Source organism: Coregonus lavaretus (assembly GCF_964263955.1).
Source record: "Coregonus lavaretus genome assembly, contig: SUPER_35_unloc_2, whole genome shotgun sequence".
Taxonomy (NCBI): Eukaryota; Metazoa; Chordata; class Actinopteri; order Salmoniformes; family Salmonidae; genus Coregonus; species Coregonus lavaretus.
This window is the reverse complement of record NW_028167180.1, coordinates 2293339-2309893: the sequence shown is the minus strand read 5'-3', so window position 1 is coordinate 2309893 and position 16555 is coordinate 2293339. Positions and strand designations below refer to the sequence as shown.

The following is a 16555-nucleotide window of genomic DNA, read 5'->3' as shown; positions in this document are numbered from 1 at the left end:
GCCACAGCATACTATGACATTCTAGACGATTCTGTGCTTCCAACTTTGGGGCAAAAGTTTGGGGAAGGCCCTTTGCTGTTTTAGCATGACAATGACCCTGTGCACAAAGCGAGGTCCATACAGAAATGGTTTGTCGAGATCGGTGTGGAAGAACTTGACTGACCTGCACAGAGTCCTGAACTCAACCCAAATGAACACCTTTGGGATGAATTGGAATGCCGACTGCAAGCCAGGCCTAATCGCCTAACATCAGTGCCTCACCTCACTAATGCTCTTGTGGCTGAATGGAAGCAAGTCCCCGCAGCAATGTTCCAACATCTAGTGGAAAGCCTTCCCAGAAGAGTGGAGGCTGTTATAGCCGCAAAGGTGGGACAAACTCCATATTAATGCCCATGATTTTAGAATGAGATGTTCGACAAGCAGGTGTCCACATACTTTTGGTAATGTAGTATACCTTCTATGCTTGCTTTGAGGCTAGCAACACTAAACCATGCAGGAGAGCACCAGCTGTTCCGGACTACTGTGTGATCACGCTCTCCATGACTAAGACCTTTAAACAGCTTAGCATTCACAGACAAATTACCAGGACGCATAGTCAGAGCATGCGCTGAGCAACTGGAAAGTGTTTCAATGACATTTTCAACCTCTCCCTGACCCAGTCTGTAATACCTACATGTTTCAAGCAGACCACCATAGTCCCTGCGCCCAAGAATGCCTAATTAAACTGTCTAAATGACTATCGCCCTGTAGCACTCACACCTGTAGCCATGAAATGCTGTGAAAGGCTGGTCATGGCTCAGTTCAACACCATCATCCTAAACACCTTGGACCCACTCCAATTCGCATACCTCCCCACAGATCCACAGATGATACAATCTCTATGCTCATCATTGACTTCAGCTCAGAGTTCAACACCATAGTGCCCTCCAAGCTCAACACTAAACTAAGGACCCTGGGATTAAACAACTCCCTCTGCAACTGGATCCTAGACTTCCTGACGGGCTGCCCCCAGGTGGTGAGGGTAGGCAACAACATATCCGCCACACTGACCCTCAACATGGGGTCCCTCAGGGGTGCATGCTTAGTCCCTTTCTGTACTCTTTGTTCACCCATGACTGGGTGGCCGCGACCAACTCCAACACCATCATTAAATTTGCCGACGACACAACGGTGGTAGGCCTGATCACCTATGACGATGAGACGGCCTACAGCGAGGAGGTCAGAGACCTGGCAGTGTGGTGCCAAGATTAGTTTTGTTTTATTTCATACGATCAGTTACGAGTTTTGTAAATGTTTTCATTGTGTTTTGATTAGAGTGCTCCATGTCAGCAATGAGCATGTTTCTGGTTTCTCTGTCCTCTTAACATTGACGGAGAGTTTGTGCCAGAGCATGCATAGGTGTAGGCTAACTGGCCTGCTGCGTGCAAGTGTAGGTAAGTGCCATTTGGGGATGTCTGATTTCTGATTGCTTTAACTCACCATCACTAATAAGCTGAGCTTCTCAGTATTTTTGTTTCTCTCCGCACACAGTAAGTCAAAGAAGTCAGTATTATTGAATTTCAGTTGTGAATGTTAGTTCCTCAAAGTATTTAAAAAATCTTTCCAACACTCTCCCTTTTCGATAAACACCAGTCCACGGTGTGAAACAGCAAAATGTCATGTTCTGAAGATAGCATATATCCAGTAGAAATGTCATAAAATACCTGAACACATCTCCCTTTGCGTGAAAACAGCTGCGTCTCTCCCGAGTTTACTGGCACAAAACCTCTGAGGGCCCGGAATAGGCTAGTTGATTAAATGTTGCAAGTTCGCTAGCGTCAGCTTCCGGCCGGACCTCCATATATACAGTCATTGGGCCGGACCCAGTTGATTGATTTGATACAATGTTGCCATTCACTAACTGATTGATTTGATACAACGTTGCACTTCACTAGTGATAGCGCAAGTCAAGACTGAAAGGGACGCAGACAGGCAGAGTAAAGAGATGAATGAGATTGAAAGAACCTGCATTTTCATCAGGATATTTTCTGTTTTTATTTGTGGGGTTTATTCATTTTTACTTAGTTGACAATGGAAGTTATACTACTGCTACATTGGCCTATAGGCTATGTTGCTTAGTTCCATGCGCTAATTTATTAAGCCAATCAAGGTGTATCAATGTGTCCATATGGCAGAGGCTGGTTGATTTTGAGAAACAAAAACGTTATTGAAATTAAACTGTTCCACGAAAATACACATGAAAATCAGAACTGGCACGCAGATCAGTTGAAATGCTAGGGTAAACTTCCTCAAACTTTAAACTCACGCGCCACAAAAGAATAGACCGTTGTGAACAGGGTGCACGTTTCTTTGTACTACATAATTACAACGGGTGTGTTTTTGTGTGTCAAAAATATTGAAACATTTCTGGAATTGTGATACTTGCTTTGTCATTACTTAACTACATTGTGATAATACAATCTATACTGTGTATCTGCTCCATGGGCCCTGGTCAAAAATAGTGCATTAAAAAAGGGGAAGTCCCAAATGGCACCCTATTCCATATATGGTGCACTACGTTTGAACAGACCCTATGGGCCCTGGTCAAAGCAACTGTGCTAATAGGGAAGCATTTGGGACTATATTGAGATTGAGGGTTGGCAGCAAATGTTTGCTCAAGCTTGCAGTCATCTCAAATATGGTAAACAGGAACCTACTGTATGATTAAATTGCCAAAATTACACAATATAGCTGCAGCATGACTTAAAATGTGCAATCTGTGATTTCTAAATTAATGATATTTCCCCATTGATACTTGAAAATGTAACTTTTACTGTAAATGCCTCATGAGCTTAGTTGAAACGTCTAACCCCATCACGACCCAAAATATATGCTTGTTTCACGATGAAATTGTAAAAAAAACACCATACAGCTTCAGATGGTTAAAACTATCATTTTGATCTCGTGGATGGTCAGTCCTTGCATACATATATCTCTCTATGAATTTGAGAGTGGTTAAATTTTTCCAGCCCCGTCCCTCAGCTGTTTACCAAATACAGTGGCGGGGTGTCCCCTGTGTTGTTGTTTAAAAAGGTTATTTTCAATTGATCGTCTTTAAATAGTTCCAAATAGTTTCGATAAGTGAAGTAAAAAAATACATTGAATTGATACATTTTAGTGTACGTGACCCCAGCTGGTTTTGAACCACACGCTCTGTACCAACTGAACCACACAGAAGACAGAACCAAAAAAATGTGTTTTTTTCTATTACGTGGTGTTAGTGAGTGAGTGAGTGTGTGTGTGTGTGTGTGTGTGTGTGTGTGTGTGTGTGTGTGGACATGCGTTCAGTTAGTGCGTTCATAACTGCCTGCCTCCGCGTGTGAGAGAGAGAAAGATAGAGCTCATTCTTTGTACCTGAGAGATGGGTCTCAGTCTTCACGCTCCTTGTTGCTCTGTTCCGGTTTTCTTCAGTAACTTTGTTTAATTCAATCACCTGTTTGTTGATGTAGCTGGCCATCTTAACGAACTGTACCGAATATCAATGATTACCCCAATCAATCAATTAATCAACTAATTCAGTCTGTCTGACCTCTTATAGTGTTAACTTACTTATGATTACCTTTCTAATTGACTCGTAATGGTAATATCTACTGAATGATTCTAACTTCAATGACCAGTAGTTGAGTAGCTGCTCTGATATGCGTCTCTATTGCTTCCTCTCTGATGTCTGTCTGTGGTGCACTGCAGTTGGTAGAATGTTTTAAGTATCCAATCACTTTCAAGCAGGATGTAATATTTCGCAAGGCCTGTCTGTGGCATTGTTCATAAGGAAGTCACGTTATGTCTTGCACTCCGTGACTGGCCATCGATGTCCAAATAGGGTCCTTTCTTTCCATCTATGCTGTCTGTGTGTGACATCAGTGTGAGGAAATATTCAGAAGTGTGTTTAAGAAATCTGTCTGCATCTTTGTCAGAGGTTTTAAAGGGGAACTTCACAGACGTGCGTGCGTTGGTGGGTGCGTGCGGGTCTGCCTGCGAACAGTGTGTGTCCTCTAAGTTCTGTTTTGCCCTCTGCCTGTGTCCAACTGCAGGTCACACTTTTTTAAAGATCCAATCACATTCAATCAGGAAGCTGGCAGACCTCAGAGGACATTGTTCCTTTATTTATTAATCTCTGCTTTTGTTTTTCTTGTTATAAAAGTGATTTTTGAAAATAATGAATAAACTTATCAGAAACCCACATGGCAAATCACATGACATGTTGCTAATTAAAAGAGGTAGAGGGAGAGAGTGAGGTAGAGAGAGAGATTTTCGTAGAGCCTACATGCAATGTTACATAATGAACTGTACATCTTAACATTGACAACAGCTATTGAGTGATATATACCTACTTAGTTTTGTGTGCGTGCATGCGTGAGTGCATGCTTCCGTGTGTGTGTGTGTGTGTCAGCCTTTCTCTCCTACGTCTAGTTCAGAGTGCCATTCTACCAAAATATATAATCAGTCTTCAGAGTTCCTTAAACAGCAGTGACTACAAATAGCCTTTTTCACAGATCGAGTACTCTGGAATGGATCACCCATAGTCCCACCATTCTCCTTGGCCTGATGAACTGTAAGGTACCACCACACAGTTCTCCACTCCACCACCATTAGACTCTCCACTCCTCCAATACCTGCAGTAGAAACAACAGAGTTAGACTTGCCTCTCTCTCAGAACCTAGAGTATGAACAACACAGAGAATCAGTCCTACTCCTTACACTTTGGTCAGTGTTATTATAGAGCAGTAGTCTCTTACCTTGGGGTGGTCAGTGTTATTATAGAGCAGTAGTCTCTTACCTTGGGGTGGTCAGTGTCATTATAGAGCAGTAGTCTCTTACCTTGGGGTGGTCAGTGTTATTAGAGCAGTAGTCTCTTACCTTGGGGTGGTCAGTGTTATTAGAGCAGTAGTCTCTTACCTTGGGGTGGTCAGTGTTATTATAGAGCAGTAGTCTCTTACCTTGGGGTGGTCAGTGTTATTATAGAGCAGTAGTCTCTTACCTTGGGGTGGTCAGTGTCATTATAGAGCAGTAGTCTCTTACCTTGGGGTGGTCAGTGTTATTAGAGCAGTAATCTCTTACCTTGGGGTGGTCAGTGGTGTGCCGTCCACCCTTTTCCAGGTCCCCTCAGTAACAGAGTCAGTCAGACCAATCCAGGCTCTCTTATTGAGGTCAACTCCTGTTGTTGATAAAGATACTGATATTGTCAACTGCAATAGGCTACATAAGTTAAATACTGGAAGATACATTACTGACCAAGGGATGTTTGATTCTCACTCACTCACTCACTCACTCACTCACTCACTCACTCACTCACTCACTCACTCACTCACTCACTCACTCACTCACTCACTCACTCACTCACTCACTCACTCACTCACTCACTCACTCACTCACTCACTCACTCACTCACTCACTCACTCACTCACTCACTCACTCACTCTCTCACACATTCACTCACACATTCACTCACTCACTCACACTCACACCTGTTCCTCCTTGCTGTTTATGATCACCAGGTCTGCTCCTCTCTTCAGACAATCCAGTCTACTCTCCTCCCAGGTTTTCATCTCAGTAGACAGGAAGTAACAACTGCATCCCAACAGCCTCCAACCTTCTGGACAAGTTTTCCAGATTTTCCGACAATTAAAGAAATATACCTAATATATGAAATATGTAATACGTGTGTATTGTACAAAATATATTTTTTTACATTGTCATTTAACTATTGGTGAATCCATGATTGATGTGCTCTGCACACAGTGTCCAAGTGCACAGAGTGTCCACCCTGGACTCAGGAACAGACTTAACATGTTAAATGTAAATCTGGCTCCCTCCATTTAGTATGATATGTTACGTTCCACATGGTATGTATTAATTTGTGGATGTCCATTATCCATTTCGTATGATATGTTATGAATTTCACTTTGTTGTGGATAACGTTAGCTAGGTGGCTAGGTTGCTAACATAATCTAGGCTAGGGGTTAGGGATTAAGGTTAGGGTTTGGGGTTACGGTTAGGGTAAAAGGTTAGGGAAATGGTTAGATAACATGCTAAGTATATAGTTACAAAGTAGCTAAAAAGTAGTAAGTATTTGGAAAGCTGCTAAGAAGTTAAAATACTAGCGTTGCCCATGATGTGATTCACAATCTGTAGAAACGATGAGAATAGAAAGGTTCAGAACTTTTCTAAAACATCACAGTACGGTTGAAATATATATGGCAAATAGAAATCCTATATGGATGGTGTTAAGAGATAGATGGGAGGTATTGAATAGAGTTGAAGGATGGGACAAATAACAAATAGCAACAAATAATAACAAAGATAGCTAATAACGTAAGCATACTGTGTCCATAATAAGTATATAGGTTGTATGTTGGGAGCTTTTGGGAAAGAGCACAGTTAGAAAGATATGGCATATAGAAGCAAACCGGATGGACATCATGAAAATGATCGGAGAGGTTGAGAGTAGAAGAAGTTCAGGAGTAAAAAAAATAAAATATATATATGTATATAATATAATTATTATAAAATGAACTGTGTCCAGAAGGTGTAGATAGTTATGTATAGATCGGAAGTAGAGGCCTGGGCGTTGTTGTTCACTAATTTACTCCAAGTAGGGAAAGGATGGCGGGGTTGAAAAGTAATAAAGGGGAGTATATATATATCAAAAACATGGGGGATTGGAAGTGATGCAGACAATTACATTGATAGAAGATACAATCTATCTGCAATATTAAGCTGATCCACCCCCCCCCCCAAAAAAAAATAAAAAAAATAAAAAAATTAAGAAGATAAAATACTAAATTTGCCCATGATGTGATTCGAACACACAGCCTTTGGGTTACTAGACATTCGCATCATACGGCCACCCATCCTCCCTCCTTTTATTTTTAGCTTAAATAACCTTCTGTATTATGTAACACCACCAAACGTAACATATCATAGTAATCTGAGTGTCACAGATTTACATTTACTATGTTACGTCTAGTCTTAGTGACTGACTTGACTACTTACCAAGCTCAGAGAGCCACTTCCCCAGCGCCACCTTCTCATTGGTCAGAACACTGACCCTGTCTCTCAACATGTCCCTGTCTTTATTTGTAACGCTCCTGTAACTGGTTTTTGTCTTCTGTTTTCTCTGACTGGTCTCTGTCCCTCTTTAAGGAATACCTGGGATAGGATAAAGTAATCCTTCTAACCCCCCCCCCCCCCCCCAAATTGTAAAGTGGTTATCCCACTGGCTATAGGGTGAACGCACCAATTTGTGAGTCGCTCTGGCTAAGAGCGTCTGCTAAATGACGTTAATGTGCCCTTGAGCAAGGCACTTAACCCTAATTGCTCCTGTAAGTCGCTCTGGATAAGAGCGTCTGCTAAATGACTAAAATGTAAATGTAAATGTAAATGTAACTGGCCTTTTCCCCTCTCTAGCTGGATCATGTCCTTCCGACGCTGGTCTATCTCCTTCTGCAACTGGTCTCTCTCTGTACACAGGTCAGGGATACCACTACTGGTATCTGGCTGGTCTCTGTCTTGTGCCAGTCCAGTGGTGTTGTAACAGGCCTCTAACTGGTTTCTCTCTTCGTTAGAGCGGGCTGAAAAAATATGAAGTTCCTGCATGCGATGCATCCCAAATGACACCCTATTCCTTCTATAGTGCACTACTTTCTACCAAAGCCCTATGTGCCCTTGTCAAATGTAGTGCACTTTAAAGAGGATAGGGTGCCATTTGTGACACATACCTGGTAGTGGTGTATACATTGTACACCGTGTTCAGTGACTTACACAAGGCCAAGGGCACCAGTTACCATAGTTACTACATTTTCCGTTGACAATGTCGTCATTATTTTTTTGTGTGTCAACAATATTGACAAACTACTGGTCCCACAAGCCATGTAAAGTAAAGTCTGAATTGTGATCCTTGCTTTGTGAGTACATAACTACAGTGTGAAAATGAAATACATATCAGTCCTATGGGCCCTGGTCAAAAGTAATGCATTACAGTGCATTCAGAAAGTATTCAGACCCCTTTCCTTTTTCCACATTTTGTTACGTTACAGCCTCATTCTAAAATTGATTAAATAAAAATGTTTCCTCATTAATCTACACACAATACCCCATAATGACAAAGCGAAAACAGGTTTTTAGAAATGTTTGTAAATTTCTTAAATATAGAAAACGTATACAGTACCTTATTCACATAAGTACACAGAACCTTTGCTATTAGACTCGAAATTGAGCTCAGGTGCATCTTGTTTCCATTGTTGATCCACTTGTGGTAAATTGATTGGACATGAGAGCAAAAACCAAGCCATGAGGTTGAAGGAATTATTAAAGCTCCGAGACAGGATTGTGTCGAGGCACAGATCTGGGGAAGGGTACCAAAACATTTCTGCAGTATTAAAGGTCCCCAAGAACACAGTGGCCTCCATCATTCTTAAATGGAAGATGTTTGGAACCACATAGTCTCTTCCTAGAGCTGGCCGCCCGGCCAAACTGATCAATCGGGGGAGAAGGACCTTGGTCAGGGAGGCTATTAAGATGAGTAAGGAACAGCAAAAGCACTAGCCTATTTCACTCTACAATGCCCCATAGTACAAAAGTTGACCTATCCTGTTGGTCAGCTTGTCGTTCTGTGCGAGAAATAAATATTCTAGATTTTGAGACAGTTGTGGGACAATAGATCCCAAATTCAAAAACCACCGTACATCAAAAACACTTTTACAAGTATTGAAGCTGATGCAACAGATCTGACATTTTAGCTTAAAATATTCATAAATGATTAGGCTATTTCTTCACATTATAAGTGCAGCAATACACACACAGCAGTAGGCTAAAAGTGCGATTGTTTCAACATGCTAATTATGTATATACATTTACAAAGACTTGTGTTTTTTCTTAACAGAATGGCTAGTGTTTTTCCGTTTTCAAATCAATTTAACTGGCTATTTTGGTTCATGGCCATGGTGCCCTAGCAGATGGATGGTGCCCTGGCAGATTGGGCACTTCTTGAAGGCCAAATGGCCTTGCTCTTAAAATCACGAAATTCAAGGCCTGGTGTGCACATGTATGTGTGTGATAGAGAGTTTTCTTAGTTCTTACCTGAGCGATGCGTCTCAGTCTTCATTCACTTTGCTCTGTTCTCATTTTCTTCAACAACCTCTTCATTGACGTAGTCATCCATTCTTAACTAACTGTATGATTACCTTTCTAACAGACTCCTAATGGTAATATCTACTGTATGATTACCTTTCTAACTGACTCCTAATGGTAATATCTACTGTATGATTACCTTTCTAACTGACTCCTAATGGTAATATCTACTGTATGATTACCTTTCTAACTGACTCCTAATGGTAATATCTACTGTATGATTACCTTTCTAACTGTCTCCTAATGGTAATATCTACTGTATGATTACCCTTCTAACTGACTCCTAATGGTAATATCTACTGTATGATTACCTTTCTAACTGACTCCTAATGGTAATATCTACTGTATGATTACCTTTCTAACTGACTCCTAATGGTAATATCTACTGTATGATTACCTTTCTAACTGACTCCTAATGGTAATATCTACTGTATGATTACCTTTCTAACTGTCTCCTAATGGTAATATCTACTGTATGATTACCTTTCTAACTGACTCCTAATGGTAATATCTACTGTATGATTACCTTTCTAACTGACTCCTAATGGTAATATCTACTGTATGATTACCTTTCTAACAGACTCCTAATGGTAATATCTACTGTATGATTACCTTTCTAACTGACCCCTAATGGTAATATCTACTGTATGATTACCTTTCTAACTGACTCCTAATGGTAATATCTACTGTATGATTACCTTTCTAACTGACTCCTAATGGTAATATCTACTGTATGATTACCTTTCTAACAGACTCCTAATGGTAACACCTACTGTATGATTACCTTTCTAACTGACTCCTAATGGTAATATCTACTGTATGATTACCTTTCTAACTGACTCCTAATGGTAATATCTACTGTATGATTACCTTTCTAACTGACTCCTAATGGTAATATCTACTGTATGATTACCTTTCTAACTGACTCCTAATGGTAATATCTACTGTATGATTACCTTTCTAACTGACTCCTAATGGTAATATCTACTGTATCATTACCTTTCTAACTGACTCCTAATGGTAATATCTACTGTATCATTACCTTTCTAACTGACTCCTAATGGTAATATCTACTGTATGATTACCTTTCTAACTGACTCCTAATGGTAATATCTACTGTATGATTACCTTTCTAACTGACTCCTTGTCAGTAGAACCGATGTGGATGTGGTGGAGGAGTCAGGCGCAGGACACAGAGGCTTCGTCCAACAGACTTTACTAGTCAAAAGTGCTAAATAACAATACACGGCCTCGAAAACAAACAGAGGCGAGTGAATATGTAAACCATGCGTAAACACTAAACAAACAAACAGAGCGTCAAAACGCAGCTCCGAAAATACAGGCAGACAACAACACACAATCTAACCAATACCAAACAGGGAACTTATAGGACACATAATCAGAACACAAACAGACACAGGTGTACAAGACAGACCAAAGCAATCACACCACGAAACATTCAACGGTGGCAGCTAGTACTCCGGGGACGGCGAACGCCGAAGCCTGCCCGAACCAGGAGGAGGAGCAGTCTCGGCCGAAACCGTGACAGTACCCCCCCCTTGACGCGTGGCTCCAGCCGTGCGCCGACCCCGGCCTCGGGGACGGCCAGGAGGACGCGGACCCGGGCGCGTGGGATGCCCACGGTTGAACTCAGTCAGGAGGGATGGATCTAGGATGTCCCTCCTAGGCACCCAGCACAGTTCCTCCGGACCGTACCCCTCCCACTCAACGAGATACTGGAGACCACTCATCCGGCGCCTCGAGTCCAAGATGGTCCGGACCCTGTACGCCGGGGCCCCCTCGATGTCCAAAGGGGGCGGAGGGGTCTCTCCTATCTCATCTTCTTGGAGTGGGCCAGCTACCACCGGCCTGAGAAGAGACACATATTCTTGTACTCAATAGGCCGTTGTAACCTGTAACACACCTCGTTCAATCTTCTCAGGACTTTAAAGGGCCCCACAAACCGCCGACCCAGCTTCCGGCAGGGCAGGCGGAGGGGCAGGTTTCGAGTCGAGAGCCAGACTCGATCTCCCGGTGCGTACACCGGTCCCTCACTGCGGTGGCGATCGGCGCTCGCCTTTTGTTGACGGATGGCCCGCTGCAGATGGACATGGGCAGCGTCCCACATCTCCTCCGAGTGCCGAATCCACTCGTCCACCGCAGGGGCCTCGATCTGGCTCTCGTGCCACGGTGCCAGGACCGGCTGATACCCTAAAACACACTGGAAAGGTGTTAAGTTGGTGGAGGAGTGGCGGAGAGAGTTCTGGGCCATCTCTGCCCAGGGGATATACCTAGACCACTCCTCCGGCCGGTCCCGGCAATAGGACCTCAGAAACCTACCCACATCCTGGTTGACTCGTTCAACCTGCCCATTGCTCTCTGGGTGGTACCCCGAGGTAAGGCTCACCGAGACCCCCAAGCGTTCCAGGAACGCCCCCCAGACTCTGGAGGTGAACTGGGATCCTCGGTCAGACACAATATCCTCGGGGACCCCATAGTGCCGGAACACGTGGGTAAATAGGGCCTCGGCGGTCTGTAGGGCAGTAGGGAGACCCGGCATTGGGAGGAGACGACAGGCCATGGAGAACCGATCCACAACGACCAAAATGGTGGTATTCCCCTGGGAAGGGGGTAGGTCGGTTACAAAATCCACCGAGAGGTGGGACCATGGTCGTTGTGGAACGGGCAGGGGATGTAACTTACCCCTGGGCAAATGTCTAGGCGCCTTACACTGGGCACACACCGAGCAGGAAGAGACATAAACCCTCACATCCTTAACTAATGTTGGCCACCAGTATTTCACGCTAAGGCAGTGCACTGTCCGGCCAATACCTGGATGTCCACAGGAGGGTGATGTATGAGCCCAATAAATAAGACGATCACGAACCTCGAGCGGCACGTACGTCCGCCCCACAGGACACTCGGGGGGAGTAGGGTCGGTATGCAGTGCCCGCTCGATCTCCGCATCGACCTCCCATACTACTGGAGCCACCAGACAAGACTCCGGCAGTATGGAAGTAGGCTCAATGGCCCTCTCCTCTGTGTCATACCACCGGGACAGGGCGTCTGCCTTACCGTTCTGGGACCCTGGGATGTATGTGATCTTAAAAACAAACCGGGTCAGGAACATGTTCCACCTAGCCTGACGAGGGTTCAATCTCCTAGCTGCCCGGATGTACTCCAGGTTACGGTGATCAGTCAGAATGAGGAAAGGGTGTTGAGCCCCCTCAAGCCAATGCCTCCACACCTTTAGGGCCTGGACTACAGCTAACAACTCCCTGTCCCCAACGTCATAATTGCGCTCCGCCGAGCTGAGCTTCTTGGAGTAGAACGCACAGGGGCGGAGCTTAGGTGGCGTGCCGGACCGTTGTGACAGGACTGCCCCAATACCGGTCTCGGACACGTCTACCTCTACTTGGAATGGTAAAGAGGGATCCGGATGCGCCAGCACCGGGGCCGAGGTGAACAGGTTCTTCAGTTTGACAAATGCCCTGTCCGCCTCAGCTGACCACTGCAAACGAACCGGACCCCCCTTTAGCAGGGACGTAATGGGAGCTGCAACCTGTCCAAAGCCCCGGATAAACCTCCGGTAGTAATTATCAAAACCCAAGAACTGCTGCACCTCTTTTACAGTGGTTGGAGTTTGCCAATTACGCACGGCCGACACACGGTCTACCTCTATCTCCACACCAGACGCGGACAACCGATAACCCAAAAAGGAGACGGACTACTGGAAGAACAGGCATTTCTCTGCCTTGACATACAAGTCATGCTCCAACAGTCTTCTCAACACTCGGCGCACCAGGGCTTCATGCTCGGCTCGTGTAGAAGAGTACACTAGGATGTCGTCGATGTACACTACCACACCCTGCCCATGCATGTCCCGGAAAATCTCGTCAACAAAGGATTGGAAGAATGAAGGAGCGTTCATTAACCCGTATGGCATGACGAGATACTCGTAATGACCCGAGGTGGTACTAAATGCCGTTTTCCATTCATCCCCCTCCCTAATGCGCACCAGATTGTACGCGCTCCTGAGATCCAACTTTGTGAAGAACTGCGCTCCGCGTAATGACTCCGTCATAGTCGCAATCAGTGGAAGAGGGTAACTGTACTTAACCGTGATCTGATTGAGACTACGGTAATCAATACACGGGCGCAAACCCCCGTCCTTCTTCTTCACAAAGAAGAAACTCGAGGAAACCGGGGAAGTGGAGGACCGAATGTATCCCTGTGCCAAGGACTCGGCTATGTAAGTCTCCATAGCCGCAGTCTCCTCTTGAGACAGGGGATACACACGGCTCCGCGGAAGTGCCGCTCCTGTTTGGAGATTTATCGCACAGTCCCCCTGTCTATGAGGTGGTAGACGTGTTGCCCTCGTTTTGCTGAACACAAGTGCTAAGTCCTCATACTCAGGGGGAATGCGCATTGCGGGCACTTGGTTCGGACTCTCTACCGAGGTCGCCCCTAAGGAAACACCTAGACATTTCCCTACACACTGGGCAGACCACTCCATAAGAGCCCTCTGTTGCCACGCAATGGTAGGATCATGGGCGCTTAACCAGGGAAGCCCCAGCACCACGGGGTACGCAGGAGAGTCAATCAGATATAACTGAATGATCTCCTCATGACCCCCCTGTGTTGTCATCTTAAGTGGTGCTGTGACTTCTCTGATCAGCCCCGACCCCAACGGCCGGCTGTCTAGAGCGTGGACAGGAAAGGGGGCTTCTATCGGCCGAAGGGGAATTACTAACCTATGACAAAATGCACAATCGATAAAATTCCCAGCTGCGCCTGAATCTACTAGCGCCTTATGCTGGGAATGAGGTGCCACCTGTGGAAATCTCACAGGGATACTCATGTGACCAACAGAGAGCTCTGGGTAAGTGGGGCGCCTACTCACCTGAAATGACTCCCCAGTGCGTGACCTGTTGTCCCCTCTCCCAGGAGACCCTCCCCAGCACCTGGCCGCGGTGTGTCCTCCACGGCCACAGTTGGTGCAGGGGATGGCCCCCCTCGGGTTCTCTCTCCTCCTCTCTCTAGCGCCAGCACCCCCGAGCTCCATGGGAATCGGCTCGGAGGTGCTGGAAGGTGGAATGGACGACCCCCACTCGGGACGTCCGCGGGTAGCCAGCAGGGTGTCGAGACGGATGGAGATGTCCACCAACTGGTCGAAGGATAGGTTGGTGTCCCTGCAGGCCAGCTCACGACGAACGTCCTCTCGTAGGCTACACCGGTAATGGTCGATGAGGGCCCTCTCATTCCACCCCGCATCCGCCGCTAGAGTCCGGAACTCCAGGGCGAACTCCTGTGCGCTCCTCTTCCCCTGTCGGAGGTGGAACAGACGCTCCCCCGCCGCCTTTCCCTCAGGTGGGTGATCGAAGACAGCCCTGAAGCGGCGGGAGAACTCAGCGTAGGTGATGGTAGCGGCGTCTATTCCCCTCCATTCGGCGTTGGCCCACTCCAACGCCATGCCGGATAGACAGGAGATGAGGGCGGAGACGCTCTCGTATCCCGAGGGCGCTGGGTGTAGGGTAGCCAGGTAAAGTTCCACCTGCAGGAGGAACCCCTGACACCCGGCTGCAGAACCGTCATATACCCTCGGGAGCGAAAGCCGAATGCCCCTGGGTTCCGGTGCTGAGAGAGGAGGACTGGCTGTTGGTGATGGGATGGTGTAAGAAGACGTGGGCACCTCCCCAGTAACCAACCGGCGCAGAGTGTTGGACACCTCGTCCATGGCGGACCCAAGTTGCCGGATCATGGTGTCCTGATAGCTGATCCGTTCCTCCAGCGACTTGGGTGTCGCAGCTGCTCCTGCTGACTCCATGGTTGGTGTGTTGTTCTGTCAGTAGAACCGATGTGGATGTGGTGGAGGAGTCAGGCGCAGGACACAGAGGCTTCGTCCAACAGACTTTACTAGTCAAAAGTGCTAAATAACAATACACGGCCTCGAAAACAAACAGAGGCGAGTGAATACGTAAACCATGCGTAAACACTAAACAAACAAACAGAGCGTCAAAACGCAGCTCAGAAAATACAGGCAGACAACAACACACAATCTAACCAATACCAAACAGGGAACTTATAGGACACGTAATCAGAACACAAACAGACACAGGTGTACAAGACAGACCAAAGCAATCACACCACGAAACATTCAACGGTGGCAGCTAGTACTCCGGGGACGGCGAACGCCGAAGCCTGCCCGAACCAGGAGGAGGAGCAGTCTCGGCCGAAACCGTGACACTCCTAATGGTAACACCTACTCTATGATTACCTTTCTAACTGACTCCTAATGGTAATATCTACTGTATGATTACCTTTCTAACTGACTCCTAATGGTAATATCTACTGTATGATTACCTTTCTAACTGACTCCTAATGGTAATATCTACTGTATGATTACCTTTCTAACTGACTCCTAATGGTAATATCTACTGTATGATTACCTTTCTAACTGACTCCTACTGGTAATATCTACTGCATGATTGTAACTTCACTGACAAATAGTTGAGTAGTTGGTCTGATCTGCATCTCTACCTGGTACCTCTGATCTCTGTCTGTGGTCCACTACAGTTGATATAATGTTGTAAGTATCCAATCACCTTCAATCAGGAAGTTAAGCATGACAGGATATTCTAAACACAGTGATATAACATGATAGCTGCATGACAAGAAGTAGTGACGAGTGCAGCCTTTCATCCTATCACTTCATAAGGTCTGTTTGTGGCATCCCCAGCCTTCAAATGGAGTTCACATTATGGCTCTTACTCTCTCTATGCCAGCCACCGATGGCCATATAGGGGCCCTTTACTTTTATCTATGCTGTCTGTGTGTGACATCAGTGTGAAGAGCTATTCAGAGGTGTGTGTGGGAAATCTACGTCTGCATCTTAATCAGAAAAGGGGGACTTCCCACGTCTGCCTGTGTGTGTGTCTGCCTGCGTCCAGCTTGTATCCTCTCAGTACTGTTTTGCCGTCCGTCTGTGTCCAACTGCAAGTCTCATTGTTTTAACGATCCAATCACATTAAATCAGGAAGCTGGTAACCCTGCTAGGACATTGTTCCTTTCTTACTTAATCTGAGCCTCAGATCATCTTCTTAAGAGAGATTTATGCTAATAATTGATCATGAAAAAAGCACAAGCTTTGGCAAATCACATAACATGTTTCTATTTAAAACAATTATTTTACAGATTACAGAGAGATGTTCAGCCTACATAGCAATACTATGAGAGAGAGAGAGAGAGAGAGAGAGAGAGAGAGAGAGAGAGAGAGAGAGAGAGAGAGAGAGAGAGAGAGAGAGAGAGAGAGAGAGAGAGAGAGAGAGAGAGAGAGAGAGAGAGAGAGAGAGAGAGAGAGAGAGAGAGAGAGTGCCCACAAAATGAG

The 16555-nt window shown here is 45.5% G+C and overlaps 1 protein-coding gene across 4 annotated transcripts in view; it reads right to left on the bottom strand.

The window, feature by feature from the left end:
- The window catches only part of LOC311110163 (C-type lectin domain family 4 member E-like), a gene marked incomplete at its 3' end in the record, with an annotated part of 129540 nt that overhangs the window by 11651 nt on the left and 101334 nt on the right, over nt 1-16555 (bottom strand). The window contains exon 1 of one of the 4 annotated variants that reach the window (XR_014610688.1): nt 3394-3482. The exons of 2 other annotated variants lie outside the window; for them this stretch is intronic. Coding sequence is in view for 1 of the 2 variants with exons in the window: in XM_084188718.1 (XP_084044844.1) it covers nt 3394-3496 (103 nt within the window). Of the gene's footprint in view, nt 1-3393; nt 3684-16555 lie in introns of those variants that run through there. One more of the 4 variants, XM_084188718.1, reaches the window with a different exon arrangement.